The sequence below is a fragment of the Hemitrygon akajei genome, chromosome 8 (genome assembly GCF_048418815.1).
Source record: "Hemitrygon akajei chromosome 8, sHemAka1.3, whole genome shotgun sequence".
Classification (NCBI taxonomy): Eukaryota; Metazoa; Chordata; class Chondrichthyes; order Myliobatiformes; family Dasyatidae; genus Hemitrygon; species Hemitrygon akajei.
This window is the reverse complement of record NC_133131.1, coordinates 20,281,196-20,308,162: the sequence shown is the minus strand read 5'-3', so window position 1 is coordinate 20,308,162 and position 26,967 is coordinate 20,281,196. Positions and strand designations below refer to the sequence as shown.

Genomic DNA, 26,967 nt, shown 5'->3' with positions numbered 1-26,967 from the left:
TTACCGTTAAAATCTATAATCCAGGAAGAGGTTCCTATGGGTTTTATTCACTGCACTTGGAATCTCAAAGTCCATTACACTTTTAGGGCAGATAACTGAAAACCTATTTGCGATTTCTCTTCAAAACTCTCAGAAATGCCACAATAGAAATCAAGTACTTTTCAAGTATGTCCAATTATAGGAAAGATCCTCTCCACATCCACTCTATTGAGGCCTTTCAACATTCAATAGGGTTCAATGAGAGCCCTCCTCATTCTTCTAAGTACTTTTCAGTTATCTAAAAACTAAACAGTTTGTAAAATGTGTAAAGTATATTAAAAGTGTTGCAAACCACTGAAAGTTGGGTATCCAGAAAGATAACCATAAGACCACAAGACATAAGAGCAGAATTAGGCCTTTTGGTCCAATGAGTCTGCTCCACCATTTGATCGTGACTGATCCATTTCCCACTGAACTCCATTCTCTGGCCTTCACCCTGTACCCTTTTATGTCCTGACCTATTAAGAATCTATCAACCTCCAAATTAAACACCTAGCCTCCAAAGCCACCTGAAGCAACAAATTCCACAAATTCATCACTCTCTGGCTAAAGAAATTCCTCCTTATTATCTCTGTTCTAAGTTGACATCCCTCTAGTCCTAGATTTCCCAATTATAGGAAAGATCCTCTCCACATCCACTCTATTGAGGCCTTTCAACATTCAATAGGGTTCAATGAGAGCCCTCCTCATTCTTCTAAATTCCAGCAAGTACAGGCCCAGAACCATCAAATGCTCCTCATATGGTAAGTCTTTCTTTCCCACAATCATTTTTGTGAACTTCATTCAAACCTTCTCCAATGCCAGCACATTTTTTCTTAGATATGGGGCTCAAAACTGCTAACAATACTCCAAGAGAGGCCTCAACAGTGCCTTATGCAACCTCAACATTACATCCTTACTTGTATATTCTAGTTCTCTTGAAATGAATGCTAACATTGCATTTGCTTTTTTCATCAATAAATCAACCTGCAAGTTATCCTTTCGGGAATGCTGCATGAGGACTCCCAAGTCCTTTTGTGCCTCATATTTTTGAATTTTCTCCCTGTTTAGAAAATAGTCCATGCTTTTATTCCTTCTACCAAAGTGCACGATCATACAGTTCCCAATACAGTGTTCCACCTGCCACATCTTTGCCCATTCTCCTAATCTGTTAAAGTCCTTCTGTAGCCTCCCTCTTCCTCAACACTATCTGCCCCTCTATCTATGATCATATTGTTTGCAAACATGGCCACAAGGCCATCAATTCCATTGTCCAAATGACTGACACACAAAGTAAAAAGAATCAGTCCTAACACAAACCCGTGGAACACCACTAGTCACCAGCAGCCAATCAGAAAAGGCTCCCTTTATTTACACTCTAAGCCTCTTGCCAATTTGCCAGTGCTCTATCCATGCTAATATCTTTCCTGTAACACCATGGGCTCTTATCTTGCTAAGCAGCCTCACGTATGGCACCTTGTCAAAGGCCTTCTGAAAATCTAATACACAATATTCACTGCCTCTCCTTTGTCTATCCTGCTTGTTAATTCCTCAAAGAACAGAATGAGGTGGAGGATAAATGCATGACTGAGGGATTGGAGCAGGGATTCAGATTTCTGGATCACTGGGACCTTTTTTGAGGCAAGTGTAACCTGTACAAAAAGGACAGATTGCACTTGAATCACAGGAGGACCAATATCCTGGCGGGGAGGTTTGCTAAGGCTATTGGGGAGAGTTTAAACTAGAGCTGAAGAAACAGAGGAAGAGACGGTTGGCTCACAAATAGAGAAAGCTTGGAGACAGTGCAAGAGGGAGGATAGGCAGGTGATAGGGAAGGGACGCGCTCAGACCGATGGTTTGAGATGTGTCTAATTTAATACAAAGAGTATTATGAACAAAGCAGATTAGCTTAACGTGTTGATCAGTACTTGGAGCTATGATGTTGCCATTACAGTGACTTGGATGGCTCAGGAGCAGGAATGGTTACTTCGAGTGCCCGGCTTTAGATGTTTCAGAAAGGACAGGGAGGGAGGCAAAAGAGGCGGCGGCATGGCACTGTTGATCAGAGATACTGTCACGGCTGCAGAAAAGGAGGAAGTCATGGAAGGGTTGTCTACGGAGTCTCTGTGGGTAGAAGTTAGTAACAGGAAGGGGTCAATAACTCTACTGGGTAATTTTATAGACTACCCAATAGTAACAGGGACATCGAGGAGCAGATAGGGAGACAGATTCTGGAAAGGTGTAATATAACAGGGTTGTCATGGTGGGAGATTCTAATTTCTCAAATATTGATTGGCATCTCCCTAGAGCAAGGAGTTTAGATGGGGTGGAGTTTGTTAGGTGTGTTCAGGAAGGTTTCTTGACACAGTATGTAGATAAGCCTACAAGAGGAGAGGCTGTACTTGTTCTGGTATTGGGAAATGAACCTGGTTAGGAGTCAGATCTCTCAGTGGGAGAGCACTTTGGAGATAGTGGTCACAATTAGAACCATAGAACCATTGAACACTACAGCACAGTACAGGCCCTTCAGCCCTCCATGTTGTGCTGGCCCATATAATCCTTTAAAAAAGTACTAAACCCACACTACCCATAACCCTCTATTTTTCTTTCATCCATGTGCCTGTCCAAGAGGCTCTTAAATACCCCTAATGTTTTAGCCTCCACCTCCATCCCTGGCAAGTCATTCCAGGCCCTCACAACCCTCTGTGTAAAAAACTTACCCCTGATGTCTCCCCAAAACTTCCCTCCCTTAATTTTGTACATATGTCCTCTGGTGTTTGCTATTGGTGCCCTGGGAAACAGGTACTGACTACCCACCCTATCTATGCCTCTCATAATCTTGTAGACCTCTATCAAGTCCCCTCTCATTTTTCTATGCTCCAAAGAGAAAAGTCCCAGCTCTGCTAACCTAGCTTCATATGACTTGTTCTCCAAACCAGGCAACATCCTGGTAAATCTCCTCTGCACCCTATCTCCTTTGCCATAGCACTGGAGAGAGTTAGGAACAGACAAATTAGGAAAGCGCTTAATTGGAGTAAGGGGGAATATGAGGCTATCAGGCAGTAACTTGGAAGCATAAATTGGGAACAGATATTCTCAGGGAAATGTACAGAAGAAATATGGCAAATGTTCAGGGGATATTTGTTTGGAGTTCTGAATAGGTACATTCCAATGAGACAGGAAAAGGATGGTAGGGTACAAGAACCATGGTGTACAAAGACTGCTGTAAATCTAGTCAAGAAGAAAAGAAGAGCTTATGAAAGGTTCAAAAAGCTAGGTAATGATAGAGTTCTGGAAAATTATAAGGCTAGCAGGAAGGAGTTTAAGAATGAAATTAGGAGAGCCAGAAGGGGCCATGAGAAGGCCTTGTCAGACAGGATTAAGGAAAACCCCAAGGCATTCTACAAATATGTGAAAAGCCAGAGGATAAGACGTGAGAGAATAGGACCAATCAAGTGTGACAGTGGAAAGTGTGTATGGAACCGGAGGAGATAGCAGAGGTACTAATGAGTACTTTGCTTCAGTATTCACTATGGAAAAGGATCTTGGCGATTGTAGGGAAGACTTACATCGGACTGAAAAGCTTGAGCATACAGATATTAAGAAAGAGGATATGCTGGAGCTTTTGGAAAGCATCAAGTTGGATAAGTCACTGGGACTGGAAAAAATGTAACCCAGGCTACTGTGGGAAGTAAGGGAAGAGATTGGTAAGCCTCTGGCAATGATCTTTGCATCATCAATGGGGATGAGAGAGGTTCCGGAGGATTGGAGGGTTTGCGGATGTTGCTCCTTTATTCAAGAAAGGGAGTAGAGATAGCCCAGGAAATTATACAAACGTACATTTGTAGATCTGTGAGTCCTACTTCACTTGTTGGTAAGTAGATGGAAAAGATCCTGAGAGGCAGGATTTATGAACATTTGGAGAGGCATAAAATGAATAGGGAAAGTCAGCATGGCTTTGTCAAGGGTAGGTCGTGCCTTACGAGCCTGATTGAATTTTTTGAGGATGTGACTAAACACATTGATAGAGGTAAAGAAGTAGATGTAGTGTATTTGGATTTCAGCAAGGCATTTGATAAGGTACCCCATGAAAGGCTTATTGAGAAGGTAAGGAGGCATGGGATCCAAGGAGACCTTGCTTTGTTATCCAGAAATGGCTTGCCCACAAAGAGTGGTTGTAGACAGGTTATATTCTGCATGGAGGTCAGTCACCAGTGGAGTTCCTCAGGGATCAGTTCTGGGACCCCTACTCTTTGTGATTTTTGTAAATGACATGGATGAGGAAGTAGAGGGATGGGTTACTAAGTTTGCTGATGACACAAAGATTGGAGGTGTTGTGGATAGTGTGGAGGGCTGTCAGAGGTTACAGCGGGACATTGATAGGATGCAAAACTGGGCTGAGAAATGACAGATGGAGTTCAACCCAGATAAGTGCAAGGTGGTTCATTTTGGTAGGTCAAATATGATGGCAGAATATAGTATTAATGGTAAGACTCTTGGCAGTGTGGAGGATCAGAGGGATCTTAGGGTCCGAGTCCATAGGACACTCAAAGCAGCTGCGCAGGTTGACTCTGTGGTTAACCTTCATCAACCATGGGATTGGGTTTAGGAGCCGAGAGGTAATGTTACAGTTATATAGGACCCTGGTCAGGACCCCATTTGGAGTACTGTGCTCAGTTCTGGTCGTCTCACTACAGGAAGGATGTGGAAGCCGTAGAAAGGTTGCAGAGGAGATTTACAAGGATGTTGCCTGGATTGGGGAGCATGCCTTATAAGAATAGATTGAGTGAACTCAGCCTTTTCTCCTTGAAGTGACGGAGGATGAGAGGTGACCTGATAGAAGTGTATAAGATGATGAGCGACATTGATCATGTGGATAGTCAATGGCTTTTTTCTAGGGCTGAAATGGCTAGCACCAGAGGGCACAGTTTTAAGGTGCTTGGAAGCATGTACAGAGGAGATGTCAGGGATAAGTTTTTTATGCAGAGAGTGGTGAGTGTGTGGAATGGGCTGCTGGCGACGGTGGTGGAGGTGGATACGATAGGGTCTTTTAAGAGACTCCTGGATAGATACATGGAGCTTAGAAAAATAGAGGACTATGGGTAACCCTAGGTAATTTCTAAGGTAAGGACATGTTCGACACAGCTTTGTGGGCCAAAGGGCTTGTATTGTGCTCTAGGTTTTCTATGTTTCTATGTTTCTAGTTCCAACAGATTTGTCTGGCAAGATTTTCTCCGAAGGAAACCACGCTGACTACGACCTTTTTTATCATATGCCTTTAAGTACCCTGAAACCTCATCTTTAATAATCAATTCCAACATTCTCCCAAACACTGAGGTCAGGGTAACTGGCCTATAATGTCCTTTCTTCTGCCTCCCTGCCTTTTTGAAGAGTGGAATGAAATTTGCAATTTTCCAGTCCTCTGAAACTATGCCAGAATCTAGTGATTCTTCAAAGATCATTACTCATGCATCCCCAGTCTCTTTAGCTATTTCATTCAGAACCCTGGACTGTAGTCCATCTGGTCCAAAGGCAAATATCAATCTGATATTTATCTTTAGGACCTTCAGTTTCCCCAGCACCTTCTCCCTAGTAATAGCAACTGCACTCACTTGTGACCCCTGACACTCTTAAACTTCTGGCATACTACTAGTGTCTTCCATAGAGAAGACTGATGCAAAATACTTATTCAATTTGTTTGCCATTTCCTTGCCCACATTATGATCTCTCCAGCTTCATTTCCCAGTGGTCTGATGTCTACTCTCACCTCTTTTACACTTCATGTATTTGAAAACACTTTTGGTATTGACTTTGACATTATCAGCTAGCCTACCTTCATATTTCATCTTTTCCCTTTTTATGGCTTATTTTAGTTGTCTTTGATTGTTTTTTAAAAGCTTCCCAACCTTCTAACACCTAACTAATTTTTGCTCTAATAAATGCCCTCTCTTTTGCTTTTATTTTGGCTTTGACTTCCACAGTTACATCATCTTGCCTTTAGAATACCACTTCTTTTTTGGGATGTAGCTATCCTGCACTTTTCAATTACTCCCAGAAACTCTGGCCATTGCTGCTAGTGTCCCCTTCCAATTAACTCTGGTGAGCTTAATGCTTCTGGTGAACTCATGCTTCTGTATTGCCTTTACTCCACTGTAACACTTATACATTTGACTTCAGCTTCTCCCTCTCAATTTGCAGGGTGAATTCTATCATATTATGAATACTGACTCCTAAGTGTTCCTTTGCCTTAAGCTCACTAATCAAATCCAGTCCATTACACAACATCCAATCCAAAATAGCTGATTCCCTAGTGGGCTCAACCACAAGCTGCTCTAAAAAGCCATCATGTAGGCATTCTACAATTTCTCTCTCTTGGGATCCAAAATCATCACCAACCAATCTGTACTTGAATGTTTTTGAACATGCAAACTGCTGTTGAGAAGGATGATTTTGATCTAAGAGTATTTAGCCTCTTTAGATACTCATAAAAAGTTGGGTACATATGGACAGAATACAGGGAAAAGTATGAAAATACATTTAGTTTTTACCCTCCTTGATATTAGATACTAGGCAATGGGTTCACTTCTCAATTATCACTAGAATTGGACTAATTAGTCCCACTTACAGTTAACTCCAAAGCATTGTACCTCTATAATTTTGTGATTGGCTACCTTTGTCAAAGAACTGAAAGTTCACCTGAAGTGGCTAAGCAAGTGGATCAAATGGTAAAAAAGGTGTGTGACATGCCTGCCTCCATTTTTAGGAGTGTTGAGTTATATGAGCAAGGAAGTCATGCTGCAGCTATATAGAACTTTAGTCAGACTGCACATGGAGTTTTTATTGCTCATTGTAGAAAGGAGGTGAAAGACTGTGGAAAGGGTGAAGTATTCTTTACCAAGATGCCTGGATTAGAGGATATGAACACAAACGAGATGTTGGACAAACTTCGGCTATTCTTACAAGAGCATCAGAGGCTAAGGAGGATATTAGATACAGAATAGAGGATATTAAAATTATTAGATAGGGTAAAGAGTCAGAATATTTTACCTAGGATAGAAATGTCAAACACCACAGGAAATATTTTTAAGGTTAGAAGAGGAAAATTTAAAGGAATTTTAGGGACAAGTTTTTTATGCGTAGAGAGAGGTAGGTGACTAGAGCAGATACCAGAGGGGGTAGTGGAAGCAGGCATTTTGGTGGAGTTTGAGAGGCTTTTAGATAGACACATGAATATGGAGCAAATATGATACACAGGAATAAGACATTCAGTGTTCAGCAGATGTCTAAAATCTAAGGATCAGCACAACATCATGAGCTAAATGGCCTGTCCTGTGTTGTACGTTCTATGTTCTAAGTCCATATCAAGTACTAGAAAATGCCAATCTTACATTTTCTAGTAGTGTGTATTTTTTTTAACTTGACTGTTAAGATTCGGGTTGAAACTTCTGAAATTTTTAACAATTATTAATATTAATTTTTATTAAGTGGCCAAATAAAAGCTTGCTGCTTTCCTAGTCAACAGGACTGCTAATAAAACAGCCAGAGTCACATAATGTAATGCAGCAACACACAAAATGCTGGGGGAGCTCAGCGGGTCAAGCAGCATCTATGGAGGTAAACAGACAGATACATTTCAGGTCAAGAACCCTTTTGCTCCATAGATGCTACATTTGATCCACTGAGTTTGTGTGTCGCCCCAGATTTGTAGCATCTGCAGTCTTTCTTTTGTGCCATTGTTTCGAGGTACAATTTGGTCAAGCACTAAAGTTAAAGCACAAGTATATACAAGGTCCTTTGATATTACCTTAGCAAGAAGACATGGAGAGTTCATAAATATACAATCAGAATAAAGCTTTAAAGCCACCTCAACCCAATTTGACAAATTTAAAACCACTTCAGCCCAACAAAATGAAGCACCTATGGAGAAAGGGAAATTAGATCTACAGAGCTAGTATTGCAAATAATACTTATAATATCATATGGTCTGGCATTATGCTTATTACAGGTATAGGTGACTCCTTTACATTCCTTCATTTTTATTGGGTGCCAATGAGTGCCTTTGGACCTGTAAAGACCATACTGCCAAAGAAAATCATGATACTGTATCAGGCCGGTTCTCAGCATCAGTGTATAAGAGCAAGGGAATCGGTTCAGAGCTAGAAAAATCCAGAGGCCCCCTCTCCATTCTTACCTTTAACCCTCTGAGCACTGAAGGACTTTTTTTTAATCTTCTGAAAAACAAACATGTTTACCATCATATAGATAGATATCCTCACAACGATATTGCAAGAATGATAATTTGGCAAAAGAAATATAATGTAAACATCGGTGGAAATGTACAGATGGGCCAAACAGAATCAAATTATAGAATCGTTATGACACACGTCAAGGCTATTCAGCCCAATTGGTCAGTGCCAGTTCCAAATGGGGCAATTCTAGTAGAAGCCTCTTTCATAGGGTGTGCAAAAAGAATGGAAAGTTTGGATATGTAACAGTTGTGTTTCTTAAATGAGCGGATATTGCATACCTTTGGGAACTGAATACATATCACTGGTTCCTTGGTAAACACGAGAATAAAACTGGTATTTCTATACTCCCAGATACACACTTTCAAGACCATGTCACTGTAATTTCTAAGTTTTTGGAGTTACAGAACAGAAATGGTTGGAGATACACTACAATCCTCAAAACAAAAGCAGCAAACACACAGGCCCTTTGAACCAAGTCCATGCCAATCTTCAACCATCTATTTACTCTAATCCTACATTAATTCCAAATTAATGTAGGTGATTAAATCTCCTCACATTCTTTTCAGCTCCCCCAGGTTCTACTAGCTACTTACATTCAAAGAGCAATTTATAGTGACCAATTAACCTAGAGACCTACCATACTGTGCTAAAGCCTTAGGCACATGTAAAAAAAATATGTAAAGTGAAGATGCTTTCAAAATAATGAAATTAAAAGTTTCTAAATATAAAAATAATACAATATCGAGCAGAAAACGGTAAAAAAAAACTAAATCAAATCAATATTTGGCATGACCACCCTTCGCCTTTAAAACTGCATCAATTTTCTTCAGTACGTTGTCGTGTAGTTTGATAAGAAAATCGGCTGAAGGCGCAAATTGAACCTGAATCTCCAAGTTGCAAGGCAACAACTCAACCAGATGCGCTGCTGTGGTACCCAGGCAGCATCTATGGAGAGAGACGCAGCCTTAACATGAAACGTTGATCCTGCTCCCATCTTCACAGAGGATGCACGTGCAGTCACTTCAGTATTTTATTTTATTTATTTATACAGCAGCAGGCCCAATGAGCCTATGCCACCCAATTATACCAACAAAATCAATTAGTCTTTGGAATGTGAAAGGAAACTGGAACACTTGGGGGAAACCCACTCAGTTACTGGGAGAAGATACAAATTCCTTACGGGCAGTGCCAATTCATACCTGGATCACTGGTGCTGCAATAGTGTTATGCCAACTCCTATGCCACCCCTAATAATAAGTCTCAATTTTGATTTTACAGTATTTGTCGTTTTAAGATTTTCAACTATGTTAATGTGCAATACAATCCTTGCATTTGTTGGAAACAGGGAGGAAATTCCCAAATTGTTGAAACATACAGTACATTCAAATATCCTTTAATGTAAGAACCAGAAAATCTCTGGCAGTGTTTAATGAGATGCTCTGTCTTCAAGACTAGTTATTTAATATGAACTGCTTAATTCAATTGCAGCTCCAGCACCGTGTTCAATCTAAATTCAGCAGCAAGTAATATTGCTCACCAGAGGGCAGCTGTATAAGCTTTAATGGATGCTGCAGTGCCTGTTACATATGCCGGAATGCGCGGGAGAGCTGCATCTCTCCATCGGGCACGTCTCCCAAACCATCTGGAGGGATAGGCGGACGCATGATCAAAGTAACTTACAATGATCACAATTCATCATTTTGACTTCAGCAGCTAAAATTCTGCCTGAATGATCAAAAATTCCTAAAGTCATCATGCTTAAAAAAAGAAAGCAGCATCAGCATTTAAGTATTGATAGCAGTCAAATAAATTGTGGACTCTGCCTTTTCTGGAGGCACACCTTGTCTAAGATGAAATGTGCACTTACTGAAATAGCACAGAAGACAAGGCCACTGGATTTCTTTTGGCTCTGAATCTTTGCATAAATCTTATGATAAATTAGCTCTGCTCACAATTACATAATCTTGGGTTTGGGAGGATGCAGTACCACTATGTATTGATATTCAGTCTAGAGCTCCATACACAGGAGATATTAACAGATCAATTTTAGTAATGCTATCTTTTGGGCTTTTGATCTGTATAATCTGATTTAAGACCCTTATCACATATTACTTATTTGTATGTAGCCTGCTGGAAATGATTCACTCTTTTATCTATCCCTTCAAGTGAAAGACTTCAATTTCCTTCATCACACCTAACTTAAAAGCACCGTACAGATTTCACAGGCTGAGAAAATGTTTTGAAAACTTCAGACAAACTTCATGGACTCAATCAATCTTAACAAACTTCAACAAGGCAACAGGGATATACATTTTAAAAATGGTACTGAGGAGGGAAAGATCTGCTGGTTTATAAGGCGCTGGGTGGATTTTTTTTTGTTGTAAATTGATGCTACATTGTATTGCTGTCCAAATTCATTGTTCACACCGTTAAGTTGCTTTCTGCTGTCAAAGATATCCAGATGTTAAATCTTTGTTGGAGAAAATTCAAGTGACATTCATTAATAATGCATTCTTGCGTCAAGGTCAATGCTTGGAATAAAGGGAAATGGTAATAGGGTGGGTAGAGAAGCAAGCAGAATCATAATTGAATCATGGATCGGGCTTGCAGGGTCACTTGACTGACCCCAACTCCTTTTTCTGACGTGCGACTAATTCACTACCCATACCACTTCAGAGAGAAATGGATTGTGAAGCCTGCCTCCAGAGACTCCCTTCACTCAGTTACCATGCCATATTAGATTTTTGAGTCTAATCCATCTATAATTTGAATGCATTATAACACTGCTCCTGATCTATTTATTTATTTGGGGAGAGCCTGATTCATGATAATTCTGATAAAATGTTGCTTTTAAAAGACAATTTTCATCCTGAAAATACGTCTGTGAGGTAATTTTTGAAACAGTGAAATTTATTGTGTCACCAGCAGTAACTGGCTGCTCGTATTGCATAAGTGATTCAAAGCTCGGGAAAATCTGGGATTCTGCATGTTTAATGTTGCGGCGTTCGCTGAGCTTGGCAATCAGCTTGCAGACGCTTCATCATCAGTCGAGGTGACACCCTCTGTGTGCAGTTGTTGGTGTTCCTCTCTGCGAGCCGTGTAAATGTGAGCACTCCCAGAGAGAGACACCAACAAATGCACCCCCGAGGATGTCTCCTCAAATGGTGTTGAGACGTCTGCAAGCTAATTGCCAAGCTTGGCAAACACCACAGCATCAAACGCTTCAGCCCAAGCTACCAGTATTCACGACCATCCTAAGCTCTGACAGATTTAACTGTCAATTCCCATCTCGTCAGCTAACCTGCTGGAAGGTCATCTCATATCTGAAAGGAAGACTTTTCAGGTCATTAAATGTGCTTTAATATAGCCAAACACTTCGTTATTGAGTAAACTGGAATTTTATCAGAAGATCTGATATTGTTACAGTAGCACATCTGTATATTAAGGGAGTACTCAAGACACCCAAGAACAGCAAAATATATGAAACTACCATTATCCATTCTGGATATTTGACTGATTGTAAAATGATCAAGGGACCCAATGTAAAATATGTAAGACATCTTCATGTATAATTTTAGCCACTTAGAATTTACTTACTTCTACTTCAACAGACATTAAGTCCCAGTTAATTTCAAATAATTTAATATACTAATCTCCATGTAATGCATGAAATCCAAAATATGGAAAGATGTTGGCAATTTCCTCAATGTGGACTGTTCAAGAAAATAATCTGAATTAGTGATAGTGGGATAAATAATACATTATATTACTAATGTTAGTGGATATTACTGTTTAAGTAAATTGGATTTGTGATAATTATCAGAGAATATTGTTTGAAATTAGCTATAATGACATCTTCACATTAAGACTTGACCTGCAGTCATGAATTATAGAGCAATAGACTGCATTGTGGAAACATGAGCGAGTACAATACGCTTAGCGAGTTAAATCGGTTAACCATTTGTGGGTTGCAGGTGTTATGCTTTAAAATGGCCTTCCACTTCCAATAGAAGGTACCATCCTGTTTTTAAAAGTTTGATGTACCATTTCTTCCAGAGGTAGATTGTGTAAAAAGGCGTAATGGCGAAAATAGATATCTGACAAATGTGTCTTTGAAGTAAAAACAAAAAATATAATTAAGTTCTTCAGTCTTCAAAGGGTTAACTGTGAAGGGCCAAAGATTAAAGGAGAGAAACTGAGCACTTAGTTGAAGAGAGGGCATCAGCCACAGGTTCTCTGCGTTCATGAAGCAAAAGGCAACACACTATGTTGGAGCAACTTTACACGTCAAGTTACAGGCACTGTTTACTGTTATAAACCCAACAGCATTAGGCATTGAAGGTTTCACATCAGATTCAATCAGTGGTGCAAGTGACCTGACACTTTTTGTGAAACTTGGCATAGTCTGAAGGGGAAATTCTGACCTAAGATTCCTTTTCTCTGTTCAATTGTAATCAATATAAACTAATCAAAGGCAAACATGTGCAAATTGAAGCCCTCATTAGAAAGCATTGGCAGGGTCCTGAGCATTGTCAACTATTGGAACTTTCTGCCGATGAAAATAAATCAATCTTCTGAATGTTTTCTATGAAATTTAAAGGAATTAAAAATGCACCCATCATAGGTATTGGAAGAGTCCATTTGCCTAACATAGTGGTTTGAGCTTCTTTATCTCCCAGAGGCAGCCATCAAAATTGTTTAGTGCCTGTGTATTTATAATTATTAGAGAATTATATCAGCCTACATCATAATTACTGGTGACATTTATTGCATGATTACAATAAGGTTTAGGATTAATATTCTTTGACGCCTTTGCCACGTGTCATTCAGTGAAATTGAACAACTTCTCAGATGAATCTTAATTCTTTCAGTTCTTGACACCTCAATGAGACTCAGAGTGTTGATAATGGGTCACTGGATTAGATGATTGTCACTAAACACAGGGTGAATTTGAGCTTAATTGCCATCCACACAAGTCTGGTAATACCTGCCAGAATCTCTTAAAGCTCTTAGCCTTGTTCTCTTTGCCTTTATACGAATGCTGTTGGGATGCTGTTAATAGAGTTCATTTGGAAAACTTCGACTTGTGACAGCTCTCCCAGAATTGACTGGGTACAGCAGACTGGGAAATGTCAGCGCAAATCTCTGTGGTCTCTTGGCACACACAGATATCACTGTCATAAAGACAACTGCTTTTTTTATCTGCACAACCCTGGCCTTGCAGTAAATTAATCTGTCAGAAAACTCTCCATTATCTTTTCAACAGATATCAGTGGCCTGTAAAGTTTTCGTTGCTCCCTGAAACCTATTATTAATTGTGTGGAAGTTTATAACTTTGTGGCAGTATGAACACACTAGAATAAAAGTAATCTAGATATTATATGAGTTATGATCGAATTGCCTTTCTGCTGTGGGATCATTTTAGCACAAAATCCTGGTGCTATTTGCATTCCTGAGCTTAGCAGTTGTAATGAGGGGTCTTCTGCAGACTTTGTATCTTTGTACCATCATATGAAATACTTGGTGCCTAGAACTTCTCGTCTTGGCATAGGAACTACCAAGCTTTGCCTCCTAGAGTGCTTATCCATAGTCATGTCACTCCATCTCTTTGGCAGAAGACAATGAATGTGTTGCACTGTTCTAAGATTAAACCTGGCAGTATACCATCTGTGGCATGTTCTGAATGACTTGTTATGATACTGTGATTGGGACCGATCAGCCAAATATATTGGAATTTACCTAAAAATCCTCCAAGAGGACCACAACCTTGTTGTGGATTGGAGGCTTGCGTGCCTCAATGACCTGGAGAGCTATGTTGGCTAGAGTCAGGGCTTTAAGCTTTGGCTTTTGGTAGGGTCACCCATGCCAAATAGGTCAAAGGTTAGAGGCCAGACCAAGAGTGGTCCTCTGATCCTCCAGGCACGGGGGCTCACTGCAAAACAAAATTGTTACGGAAACGGCAACGAAGTATGCTTCTACATCTGAGTGTGACAGTATTCCTGAGCCTCCACCCAGGACTTACATGACTGACAGGAGTGAAAACAGAGAGGAAGCTACTGACATGATGAAGGAAGCCTTGTGCACCACCAGAAATTGAGGACCTTCATTGCTGCCCTAAACACCAGTGGCATGACAGTCAGTGAGTTACCTAAAAATGTTTACCCAACACAGTTTACCTAATAATGTAACCTCCCACCACCCTCTCAGCTCCCTTTCACCTGGGTAAGGGGATATCAAATAGGAAGATATTATTTTGAACTTTAAAAATAAAAATCACTCATTAGCTCGCTTCTTTCTTCTTCCTCTCATCACACTGGAAAATGTGACCTGGGCAGCATAACAGAGATTCAAAACATTTTGAACACAATTTTGCACACTCTGGCCAAAGACTGAGCAACATTCAGAACTTAATTCATGGTGTAATTGAAATGCAACCAGAATCACTGCACATCATTCTTTCTAAAATTAATGTGAGTTTTAGGTTGACATAACATCAAGGCATTGACTGATGTTTTACAATTAATTCTTTGCAACCCTACAGCATAACATTTCCCTAACATACTAATTCAATACAACGAACCAGAGGTTCTTTGACTGTTTTGGTAAACCCTTTCTATGTGGCTAAAACAACAAATGATGCTTCAAGACAATCAAATTCAAATGGTTGTTATTGACTTCATCCCTGACAGGCCCCCAATGGGAATGCTGTACCAGAAATGGATTTATAACAGTAAGGAATGAGGTGCCTGCAATCCACATATAAAGCCTTGAAGCACTAAATTCCGGAACTAATTATTCTTTATGAAACCTGCGTACCTTTCTCCATTCCTCTCCTCACAGGTCACGGGGCGTGTTCCTGGCTTGCTATTGGTCAATGCTTCCCAGATGGTCACCTGGAAAGAAAGCATGAAAAGTTTGTGAATAGCGTTGGAAACATGTTAAACAGTAAAAAAAAAATCATTATCTTAGGTTCCATCTGGTCTTTTAAAACCCTGGAAGTCCCAATTAATCTTAAGACACTTGGGTCTTTGGCTTTTCTCTTCCTTCTTTGCCAACTTCTACTCTTTGCTCCACACTGTATTGCTCTATTCATTCAAAGTGAATACACAGACAAATCAACCCACCCATTAAATTAAACATACATGTCCCACATATACTGCCTTGCAAGCATTTACAGGAAAATGAAAGATATACAATAGAATTTGTGGGAAAAAAAATACAATCATTAAAAGAGACTAACGAACACCTAAGTGTGAAAAGAGGACAAATCGTGCAAATAATATTTATTTTTTAGTAAGTAAATAACACTGAGATCATGAGTTGCAAAGTCCTTGAAAGTCAGTCTGTATGTTGTGGAGTCAGTTCAGTGCTGAGCTGAGTGAAGTTATCAATGCTAGTTCAGAAGCATTAATTGAGTAGGAGAGTATTAATTGGGACCTATGGCTTCTGTACTTCCTGCAGGATGATAGTGAGAAGAGAACATGATGGATGATGAGATCCTAGATGACTGATGCTGCTTTCTTGTGGCAACACTCCTTGGAAATGAAGGGTTTTAACTGTGATGAACTGGGCTATATTCACCAATTTATGTAGACTTTCCCATTCCTGTGCATTGCTGTTTCCATATCAGGCCATGATACAACCAGGCAGGATACTCTCCACAGTACATCTGAGGAAGGGTGTCAAAGTTTTGGATGATATGCTGAAACTAGGCAAACTTCCTAAGAAAGTAGAAGCTCCGTTGTGTCTTCTTTGTGATGGGACTTATGTGCTGGTCCCAAGACATCTCTGATATGGTAACACTAAAGAATTTAAAGTTACTGATTCTCTCCACCTCTAAGCTGCTAATGAGGACTCGCTCATGGACCTCTGGCTTCGTCCTCCTGTACTGAATAATCAACTCTTTGGTTCTGCTGCCGTTGAGTGAAAAGTTGTTGTTGTGGCTCCATTCAACCAGATTTTCAACCTCCCTCCTATATACTAATTTGTCCCCACCTTTGATTCGACCATCAACAGTGGTGTCATCAGCAAACTTAAAATGGCATTGGAGTTGTACTTAGCCACACAACCCTAGGTATAAAGTGCATCAAACAGGGGGATAACCTTAAAGTAATGATAGCAAATATGGTCCCAGTAAGTTTAAATGGAGTCTGGAAAACAGAACCAGGTACATGGGAACCACAACAACTTCATCTGTTGTGCCAGGTGCTGAGACATCAGGACTTCTGAATCATGACATAGGAATTATTTGATTTTTACTATAGTACCCTCACGTTTTCAAGGTGCTCCTACACAACAGAAAGTACACTTGTATGTACAAAAGTACTTTGATAAGAATCTACAAATGTGCTAAGCTGAAGAGGCTACAGAACTGAGCATAGAGGAGATACTATATCAACACAGACACGCAAATTTTATGCTGTCAGCTAATTTACACAAAGATATTGTGCAGCTAGCATTAACCAGATTCTTAAGTGGCCTCATTTCCCAGCTGGGAGCTTATTGCGGAGTGCCCAGCACCAGTTTACTCTCATACAGAGGAAATGCAGAAAGAAGCCGATATCAGTGAGCACATCCTTCCGGAACGGCAGAAACCTTAAACTCTCTTAGTGGTGAGATTGTGGTGAACTACATATACCTGTCTGGACATGCACCTGCTGACTGCTCCTGTGGCTCCTCCCACAGACCCCGGTATAAAGGCCATTGAGGTCTGAGCCCAGCCTCTCAGTCTCCAGGATGTAGTATGGTGGTCAACCACTGCTTGTTCCTTCTTCCAGTCAATAAAAGCCGATATCTCGCCTTTACGTCTCAGAGTGAGTTATTGATGGTGAATCAATTTTATTGACTGGAAGAAGGAACAAGCAGTGGTTGACCACCATACTACATCCTGGAGACAGAGAGGCCGGGCTCAGACCTCAATCGCCTTTATACAGGGGTCTGTGGGAGGAGCCACAGGAGCAGTCAGCGGGGGGGGGGGGGGGGGGGGCGTGTCCAGACAGGTATATGTAGTTCACCACATTCACCTCCCCCCTTTGTTTTAAAAGAGAGTCCCCATGTGGCGAAGTTTCTTACAAGTTAAGTCTATCAGGTGGTTGAATCTGTCGCTGCGATCTACGTAGCACCGGCTGTGATTGCACAGATGCCGGTGGTGGTGATTGCACAGGTGCTGGTGGTGCTTGTACCGGCACTCCGCGGTGGACAAAGAAGCCCAGGCCATAGTGGAACTCATGCTCTCAGTATTATTTATTTACTATTTATTATTATTGTGTGTTTTGTTTTGTATTTGTACAGTTTGTCTTCCCTTTAACGTTGGTTGTTTGTCATTGCTTGTTTGTGTGTAGTTTTTCATTGATTCTGTTTTATTTATTTCTTCTTTTGTGTATGCCCACAAGCAAATCAATCTCAGGGCAGTATATGGTGATGTATACGTACTTTGATAATAAATTTACTTTTGACATTGAAATTCAAAACTTTCGGCATCAGGATAAGACAGCTGCTGGGAAGGAGTTCTGGAGGAACTTACTCGGCCATTAAGGATGTGGAACTTACTTGCATATGAAATATTTGAGATAGTTACATTGTTAAGTCAGTGCATTAGGGAGAAATGGACTGAAAGTTGTGATGATCATTTTTTTATATATGAAAAGTATACATTGTTTAACACTGCACTACCTCATAAAAAGCTAAATTATCAGAATCAGAATCAGGTTTATTATCACAGGCATGTGACGTGAAATTTGTTAACTTAGCAGCAGCAGTTCAATGTAATACATAATCTAGCAGAGAGAAAAAAATACTAATAAATAAAATAAAAATAATAAATAAACAAGAAAAACAATTATCTATATTGAATAGATTTTTAAAAAGTGCAAAAACAGAAATACTGTATATTTAAAAAAAGTGAGGTAGTGTCCAAAGCTTCAATGTCCATTTAGGAATCAGATGGCAGAGGGGAAGAAGCTGTTCCTGAATTGCTGAGTGTGTGCCTTCAGGCTTCTGTATCTCCTACCTGATGGTAACAGTGAGAAAAGGGCATACCCTGGGTGCTGGAAGTCTTTAATAATGGACGCTGCCTTCTGAGACACTGCTCCCTAAAGCTGTCCTTGGTAATTTGTAGGCTGGTGCCCAAGATGGAGCTGATTAGATTTACAACCTTCTGCAGCTTCTTTCGGTCCTGTGCAGTAGCCCTTCCATACCAGACAGTGATGCAGCCTGTCAGAATGCTCTCCACGGTACAATCATAGAAGTTTTTGAGTGTATTTGTTGACATGCCAAATCTCTTCAAACTCCTAATAAAGTACAGACGCTGTCTTGCCTTCTTTATGACTACATCGATATGTTGGGACCAGGTTAGATCCTCAGAGATCTTGACACCCAGGAACTTGAAGCTGCTCATTCTCTCCACTTCTGATCCCTCTATGAGGATTGGTATGTGCTCCTTCATCTCACCAATCCTGAAGTCCACAATCAGCTCTTTCATCTTACTGATATAACTTGTCTGTATAGAATAGCCCCAATTCATTTATTATCAGTTTGTCTTAGAATACAGTACTATACAAAAGTCTTAGGTCATCTATATTGCTAGGGTGCCTTAGACTTTTACACACTACTGTATTTGTCAACATGGAGCAAAGAGCAAGTTTGTAAATCTGGCCAGAGCAAAGGATTTTGGGAATGGCAAGAGTGGAGTGCTGCAGGAGGGGTGTGGCACAGATGGAAGAGGAGTAACAGGGGCGGTGGGGAGGGAGGTGACGCGGGCGCAGACACACACAACCCTGAGATACCAGATAAGGTCATTTGATTCTGAACAATTGATTTACTGATCATTACAGAATGTCTCTCCAGTGCTTCCTGCTCTTTCTCCTCTCTCCCTTCCCCTTACCCCAGCAATGATTTCCCTCTACCAGCCCCCTTCCCACTCTCAGTCCACAAGAGACACTCATATCAGAATCAGGTTTATCATCACTCATATGTGTCATGAAATTTGCTTTTCTTTTGCAGCAGCAGTATTGTGCAATGCATAAAATGATAACGGTATGTGCAAGCATTAAATAAACAAATAAAGTTGGCAATTACACTGAGATTCAAAGGCAACATCATAATTAAGACCACTGATTTCTATGCTCAGATTTCTTTAGCCAAAGGGTGGTGAATTTGTGGAATTTGTTGCCACAGGCAGCTGTGGAGGCCAGGGTGTATTTAAGGCAGAGATTGATAGGTTCTTGATTGGACATGGCATCGAAGATTACAAGGAGAAGGTCGGGAACTGGGGTTGAGGAGGAGATAGAAAAAAGAGTCAGCCATGATTGAATGGCGGAGCAGACTCAATGGGCCAGATGGCCTAATTCTGTTCCTATGTCTTATGGTCTTACGGTCTGAAATAACTACCAGAGAGAATTAAACACCACATATATGTATATTAATGGCATCTTGGACCTAAAGAATCTCTTAAAACAATAATCACAACTTCGTAAACCAGAACAGAAAAACCTCATGCAACAAAGTGAAAGATTTCATTCCTCACCAATGCAATGAAAGATATCTGTATGCTATCAAATTTTACTTACAGCAAGAGCAGTTGGTAAAATATCTTAAATTCTCATCTGTCCAGTTATTTCTAAAAGCTCTGGTCTTTAGCAAGAAAGAAAAATGCAATCTCTCACCCTTAACATGCAGATCCAAAATACCCTTTAACATGTACTTCTAAACCCTGACTCTTGCCATATGATCCCAGCCATTTACTTGCACTCCATCTTTCAAGACATGCAGTTCAATTCCCTGTCCTCAGTGTGTAGTACTGATCCTCAGTTCCTGCTAAGTAGGTTCAAACATTAGCTGTTATCATTCAGGATCCAAGATTGCTTAATATCATTTCCAGTTCACAAGTGTAAAGGAGAACAAAATAATTGTGTTATTCCACATCTGATGTGAGGCCCCATGTGCCTCCTAGGCACTGAGAGTTCAGATGACGACAACATCTGATGCAGCACAAAAATCACAATAAGGAGTCTACCCCTCCTACAGATCTTCAATGGCTACGTGATATTATGTCTTATTTAAACTTAGAAAAGATCTGCTGCTCAGTCTTAAATTCGAAACAATCTTTTTATGATATCTGGGGACCTTTCCTAAATTATTTTTCCAATTTATAAAGTTTAACAGTCCACAGACTTCTATGTATATTTTTATCTTCTCTTCTTAAGTGAATATGTTTTCTTTTCTAATTTATCCATTATCATCCATCAGCTTTTTTCTTTGGTAGTTGGTAGGGGGTTGACTTTTTTATATATAAAAAATTTCTTTTATGATGTATGACCTATCTTTAAATTTTTGATTACAGAGTGGTATACCTTTATGTGTTATGCTATAACATTTTGATCAATTTTATCACAATATATGAATGTACACAAGTTATGTTGAGATGTAGCTACGTTGTTGCACTCTGTAAATCTTGTTTTTTTTCCTTCTGAATAAAAATATTGTAAAAAGAAAAGGGACACAATAATAAAAAACACAATAAATATAAATGCATAAGGTACCCTTATAAATATAGATTGATTGTATGTACAGTAGATAAAGTGACTCTAGGCACAAGAGTATCTGTACATATGTAGAGGAAATGATAAAGTAGTGGTGATGGGGGTTCAGTGGGTTGGTGGGTGGAGGTGTTGATCAGCCTTACTTCTTGGGGAAAGTAACTGCTGTTGAGGCTGGTGATCCTGGTGTGGATGCTCTGTAGCTTCCTCCCTACTGGGAGTGGGACAAACGGTCCATCAGCAGGGTGGGTGGGATCCTTCAAGAAAATGCTGGCTTTTTTTCTGGCACCTTTCTGTACATATGTCCTTTATAATGGGTAGGCTAGCGCTCGTGATGCGCTAGACAGTTCTGACCATCATAGAGCCTTCCTGTCTGCTGGAGTAGTTTCTGGACAATGCAGTGATGCACCAAGTTAGGATGCTCTCTAATGTGCACCTGTAGAAGGATTTGACTATCAATATGCGTAGTCCAGCTCTCTTCAGTGTCCTTAGAAAGCAGAGGCTTTGGTGAGAGTTCTTGATTGTGTACAGTGCTCTGAGACCATGACAAGTGTGCGAGATGTGCACTTCGAGGAGTATGAAATTCCTGGAACTCATACTCGAGGAGTTTGACACTCATACATTGCCAGCCTCCAGATCTCACAATGTGGACTTTATCCATCAGTTCCGACAAGCAATTCCGACTCCCAGCTGCAGGTTCCAGCGAGAGTGACGATTTGTCCTTACCTGATCATATTCCGTGCCTGCTTCGAGCAAACTCTGCTGAATCGCAAACTGCAAGAGGTCGTCATCCTCCTCTCTCAGGGAATCCCGATTGCTGCCCACTACAGTGTAGCCTCTGGGCACCTCGAAGAGTGCTGGGTCCATATCGCAGCCACGACATGAAGCTGAAAAACAAAAGCTTAAAGTCAATTGAGATTTTGTTTTTGTTAAAATAGATTCCAGCAGGTTCTCTATTACCCTTGATAGATGTGAGAGTTATTTGCACAATTCAGGCAGTAGGACTAATGGAATTGTTCTGCTGGGAGCCAGAACTACCTAGATGGGCTGAAGAACTAAATAAGTTAATTAGATGAGAGGCTTCTGAATGGAATTCTAAAAAGAAAAACAACAGCATATATTATCCAGTCATTTGCGTTTAACTGTTGGTATGTTTGTGTGATCCATTATAAAGACACTTGGTATAGCTCCCTTTTAAGAAGAGTATGTGATCGTTGTGAGCATGTGCAGTACTGACAGGAAGCCAATAAGGAGAGGTTGTGATGTCTCCATTTTACCATGCAGCAACAAATACGTTTAATTATTATCATTGGGGCCTGATGCTGTGCTGGAACATTCAAAAGCAGGATGATTTTAAAGAGTTGAGATAGATATTGAGCATGGAGACAGGCTCTTGGGGGAATAACTGAAACTGAATGTCTGGGTGCCTTGCAGTGCAAATCTGTGATTCACTAACTGATTTGTCCTGTGCTGTGCTGATCTGCTTTAAGATGATAGGCTATTCGTAGAACTCTAATAATTCCCCCCATAACGAATACTAGTTAATTTACATGTAATAATTAATAAGTATGCATTTGCTTGAGCTAACAGGGGACATAAAATTAACTGTTTTTATTTTGCTTCAGTGAATGGCTCCCAATGGTCTAGCTCAGCTGGTGACACAGTGAAAGCAGTGATCGATTCTGTTCCTGCTGATGGTCAGAAAAGCTTGATTAGCAAGATAAGAGAGACTTCTCCATTGCCGGTTGCAAATATTGCAGCGAGTCTGTGCCAGTAAGACCACTGTGTAAAATCTTCCCATTCGCAGCTAGTGGAAATCACAGGGGATCTTCTCCTTCAAATAAGATAAAAGCAATTACATGCTAAATCCATCATTATTATAATGCCCTATGCATCCAGTTTAGAGCCAATTTACTTTGTTGATATAGATACTGAAAAAATGCTTCATGAATTAGTAACTTGATAACTTTAAAGAAAGAGTCGGTTATATTTAGTACCAAAAAAATATCCAGTAATCTCCAAAGAAATCCATGAGTCACATACAATTAACACGTCTTTCTTTCGGTGTAAAAAAGCGTGCTCACCAAAGGCTAACACCATAGTTGGTTTAAGTCATCATCTTCCACTGATTAAGCTATCACATTTCATAAACACAGTGTTGTTCCTCTAGCTTAGAGGACAAAAAGGGGCAGCATGGTAGCATAGTGGTTAGCACAATGCTTTACAGTACAGGCAATCTGGGTTCAATTCCCGCCACTGCCCTGTAGTACATTCTCCCTGTGACCGTGCTGGTTTCCTCCCACACTCCAAAGACATACCGCTTGATAGGTTAATTGGTCATTGTAAATTGTCCCGTGATAAGACTAGGAAAAATAAATGATCAAGAGCATTGAAATTACTAACGTTGTTCTCAAAGTGGAGTTATAACAATCTGCTCTTTTCATTATATGCTCTTGGTCATTTATTTTTCAGTGGTTTGGCCATCTCAGTTTATTATCCTATGTCAATGTGCCCAGTTTACCTTGTTGATCTCACTGGCTGTATAAAAAGTGCACTTTCAAAGTCTGACCAGCAGCAGCTTGTGTTTAAGGAAGCAATATCCACTCATGGGACTTGCAAAAGGCTATCAATTACAACAAAATAATGCTTCTAAAAGGATGTTACTGGTTTATACGGTTGCTGGCTCCACACAAGACTAGTGTCTGGTTTAAATTTGTCCTTCTTATCTCACTTTATGTTTCTAGCCATCTGCTGGTGTCCCCAACTCTCTCTTGGTATCTCTGTCTCCAATTTCTACCCGGTATTTTGGGATGTGTTTCTATGATATCAGAAGACAGGCTGACAGCACACAACGGCTATGGTCACAAAGGTGAGCTGAGGAGATTCAAAATAATTCACTAACTTGGTCTCCTGCCTTTATCAGCACCGACAGGGAGAAATCAGAAAGCTATAACAGATAAGAGCTACATTGCTGTATTTACAGAACACAATCAAGGCTTAAGGTTGCTTGATCAGTTTTGCCACAGTTTACCACTATGGCATTAGCCCTCTTGCAAAGATCAAACTGCAGGTTCAAACCATTTGGTAAGCAATGTCTGCGCTGACCATGGTGACAAATTAAACCAATCCCATCTGCCTGCACACGGTCAATAACCCTCCATTCCCTGCCTATTCATGCCCCTGTCTAAATGCCTGTTAAATTTCAGTCTTTGATGATGTTTTAGGAACAGCTTCTTCCCCTCTACCATCAGACTTCTGAAGGGTCAATGAACCCATGAACACTACCTCTCTATTTTTGATCTCTTTTTGTATTATTTTCCTATTATATATAATGGGATATATATATTTCCTATTATAATTTATAGTATATTTTATGTATTGCACTGCTATTGTTCAAAGGAACAGATTTCATGGTATATATCAGTGATAATAAACCTGATTCTGATTCTGACACTGAAGCTGTAGTTCTACTACAATGCACCCACTGTTAAACTAAAATTATTTTCCTGGTTTCAATCATGGTAAAACATGTGTACAAGAAAGCTTAGAGTCATTTAAGTGGCTCCTTTTCCTGCTTTATTCTTCAAATTCCAGATTTACTTAATGACTTGTATTTAAATACCCCAGCTGTGCTGGTGGGGTTTGAACCAATGATTCAGAACCAAAGCTGATAGCCCTGAAAATTACCCAGTAAGCTACCATAACCCCAATTGCTGCTGACAACAGCAACTGTTTGGGTGGTTGCAACCCAGTGAGGCCAAAAATAATGCTAGCTTTCTATCCGTTTTAAGCAAAACACACAAAATGCTGGAGGAACTCAGTAGACCAGGCAGCATCTATGGAAACGATAGTTGACGCTTCAGGCCGAGCCCCTTCATCAGGACTGGGAAGGAAAGGGAGAAGTAGGAGTAAGAAGGTGGGAGGAGAGGAGATAGAAGTACAAGATCACAGGTGATAGGTGAAGCTGGGAGAGGGGGAGGTGGTGAAGTAAATAGCTGAGAAGTTGATCGGTGAAAGAGATAAAGGGTTGGCGAGGGGGGAATCTGATAGGAGAGGATAGAAGACCATGGAAGAGAGGGAAGGGAAGGAGCACCAGAGGGAGGTGATGGGCAGGTAAGGTGAGAGACGGAAACAGGAATGGGGAATGATGAAGGGCAGGGAGCAATTACCAGCAGTTTGAGACATCAGTGTTCATGCCATCAGGTTGAAAGCTGCCCAGAAGGAAAACTAGGTGATGGAAAGACGAACTTCTCCCCTTCCTTTCCAGTTCAGAAGGGTCTCGACCTGAAACGTTGACTGTTTGCTCTTCTCCATAGATGCTCCCTGGCCTGCTGAGTTCCTCCAGTGTTTTGTTGTGTGTGTTGCTTTGGGCTGCCAGCTTCTGCAGATTTTCTTGTGTTTGTGGTTCCATTTATTTTACATGCTTCGGTAATGGCATTCTATGGCATGTCTGCACTATGCTCTAGCTGATCAAGAGAGGAGCTTTGCCCTTGTTAATAAAAAAAGCTAGTTCAGACATTGATCACAGCCAAAAGGAATCAGTAATGCAACAAGAATTAATAGTTCACAATTAAAGCCAATTCATCAATGTAATTACTACAGATTACTCTATACAGAGCACTGACAAATTCAACATGTTATACTCATTCATGGGGTTACAGTTACAGAGAAAGGTTGAACAAGTTAGGTCTTTATTCTTTGGAGTGTAGAAGGTTGAGGGGGGACTTGATAGAGGTATTTAAGATTATGAGGGGGATAGATAGAGTTGACATGGATAGGCTTTTTCCATTGAGAGTAGGGGAGATTCAAACAAGAGGACATGAGTTGAGAGTTAAGGGGCAAAAATTTAGGGGCTAACATGAGGGGGAACTTCTTTACTCAGAGAGTGGTAGTTGTGTGGAATGAGCTTCCAGTAGAAGTGGTAGAGGCAGGTTTGATTTTGTCATTTAAAAAAAAAATTGGACAGGTATATGGACAGGGAAGGAATGGAGGGTTATGGGCTGAGTGGAGGTAGGTGGGACTAGGTGAGAGTAAGCGTTCGGCATGGACTAGAAGGGCCGAGATGGCCTGTTTCCGCGCTGTAATTGTTATATAGTTATATGGTTATATGGGGTTTGGGAATCATTTACCTATTCCCTAACTGCTTGTGAACTTAGTGACTGGCCAGCCCATTTCAGAAGGCAGCTAAGAGTCAGCCCAGATATGTGAACCTGGAATCATGTGGCGTTCTCCTTCCATGAACATAGAATGCTACAGCACAGTACAGGCACTATGGCCCACAATGTTGTGTCAGTCTTATAGCCTACTCTAAGGTCAATTTAATCCTTCCCTGTTACATAGCCCTCCATATTTCTATCATCCTTGTGCCTGTCTAAGAGTTCCTTTGATGTCCCTGATGTATCTGCCTTTACCACCATCCCTGGCAGGGCATTCCATGCACCCACCACTCTCTGTGTGAAACAACTTACCCCTGACATTCCCTTATGCTTTCCTCCAGTCACCTAAAAATTATTCCCCCTCATATTAGGCCCTTCCGCCCTCGGAAAAATTCCTGGCTATCCAGGAGGTTCCCAGATGTTTGTTTTTTAACGTGAATCAAACGGTTTCACAATCACCATTATTGATTTTTTTTAAATTCCAAAATTAATTCAATCAATGACGTTTTTATCCCCTGTGATCTGAATATGTCTCAGAATCATTAGCCCAGGACTCTGGATAGAAAATCCAATGATTTAATAATTTATGATATCGTATCCTACTATTATCACAACTGGTACTTCTGATGCAGTTATATTGAAAGGAGAGCTGTTTTCCTGACATGTGTTAGGGAAAGGTTTTGCATCTGTCAGCTACACTTCATTTGCCCAAGGGCACATGCCCAAGAGACAGAATTTCAGCATAAACAGTGAGTGTCGAGTCTACTGAACAGTGGGAAACATCATAACTATTCCCACTTTCATGTTTTAACAGCATAGAGGAGCAAGTGGAAACAGGAGGTGTCAGCGTGGAACGAGTTGCCTGTGGAAGCGGTTGCTGTTGGTTCAATTGTAACATGAGAGAGAAATTTGCATAGGTACATGGATGAGAGAGGTACATAGGGCTGTGGTCCCATTGCTGGTAGATGAGATGTGGCAGAAGTCCGGGCTGACATGGACTGGATGGGC

The 26,967-nt window shown here is 40.5% G+C and overlaps 1 protein-coding gene across 5 annotated transcripts in view; it reads right to left on the bottom strand.

The window, feature by feature from the left end:
- ankrd13b (ankyrin repeat domain 13B) overlaps positions 1-26,967 on the bottom strand; it is a 483,016-nt gene that overhangs the window by 6,158 nt on the left and 449,891 nt on the right. For 4 of the 5 annotated variants that reach the window (XM_073053398.1, XM_073053399.1, XM_073053401.1 and 1 more), the window contains 2 exons: positions 21,530-21,690; positions 15,084-15,160 (listed from right to left, as the gene is read on the bottom strand). In XM_073053398.1, coding sequence (XP_072909499.1) covers positions 15,084-15,160; positions 21,530-21,690 — 238 coding nt within the window. Of the gene's footprint in view, positions 1-8,209; positions 8,250-15,083; positions 15,161-21,529; positions 21,691-26,967 lie in introns of all 5 variants that reach the window. The other variant, XM_073053400.1, reaches the window with a different exon arrangement.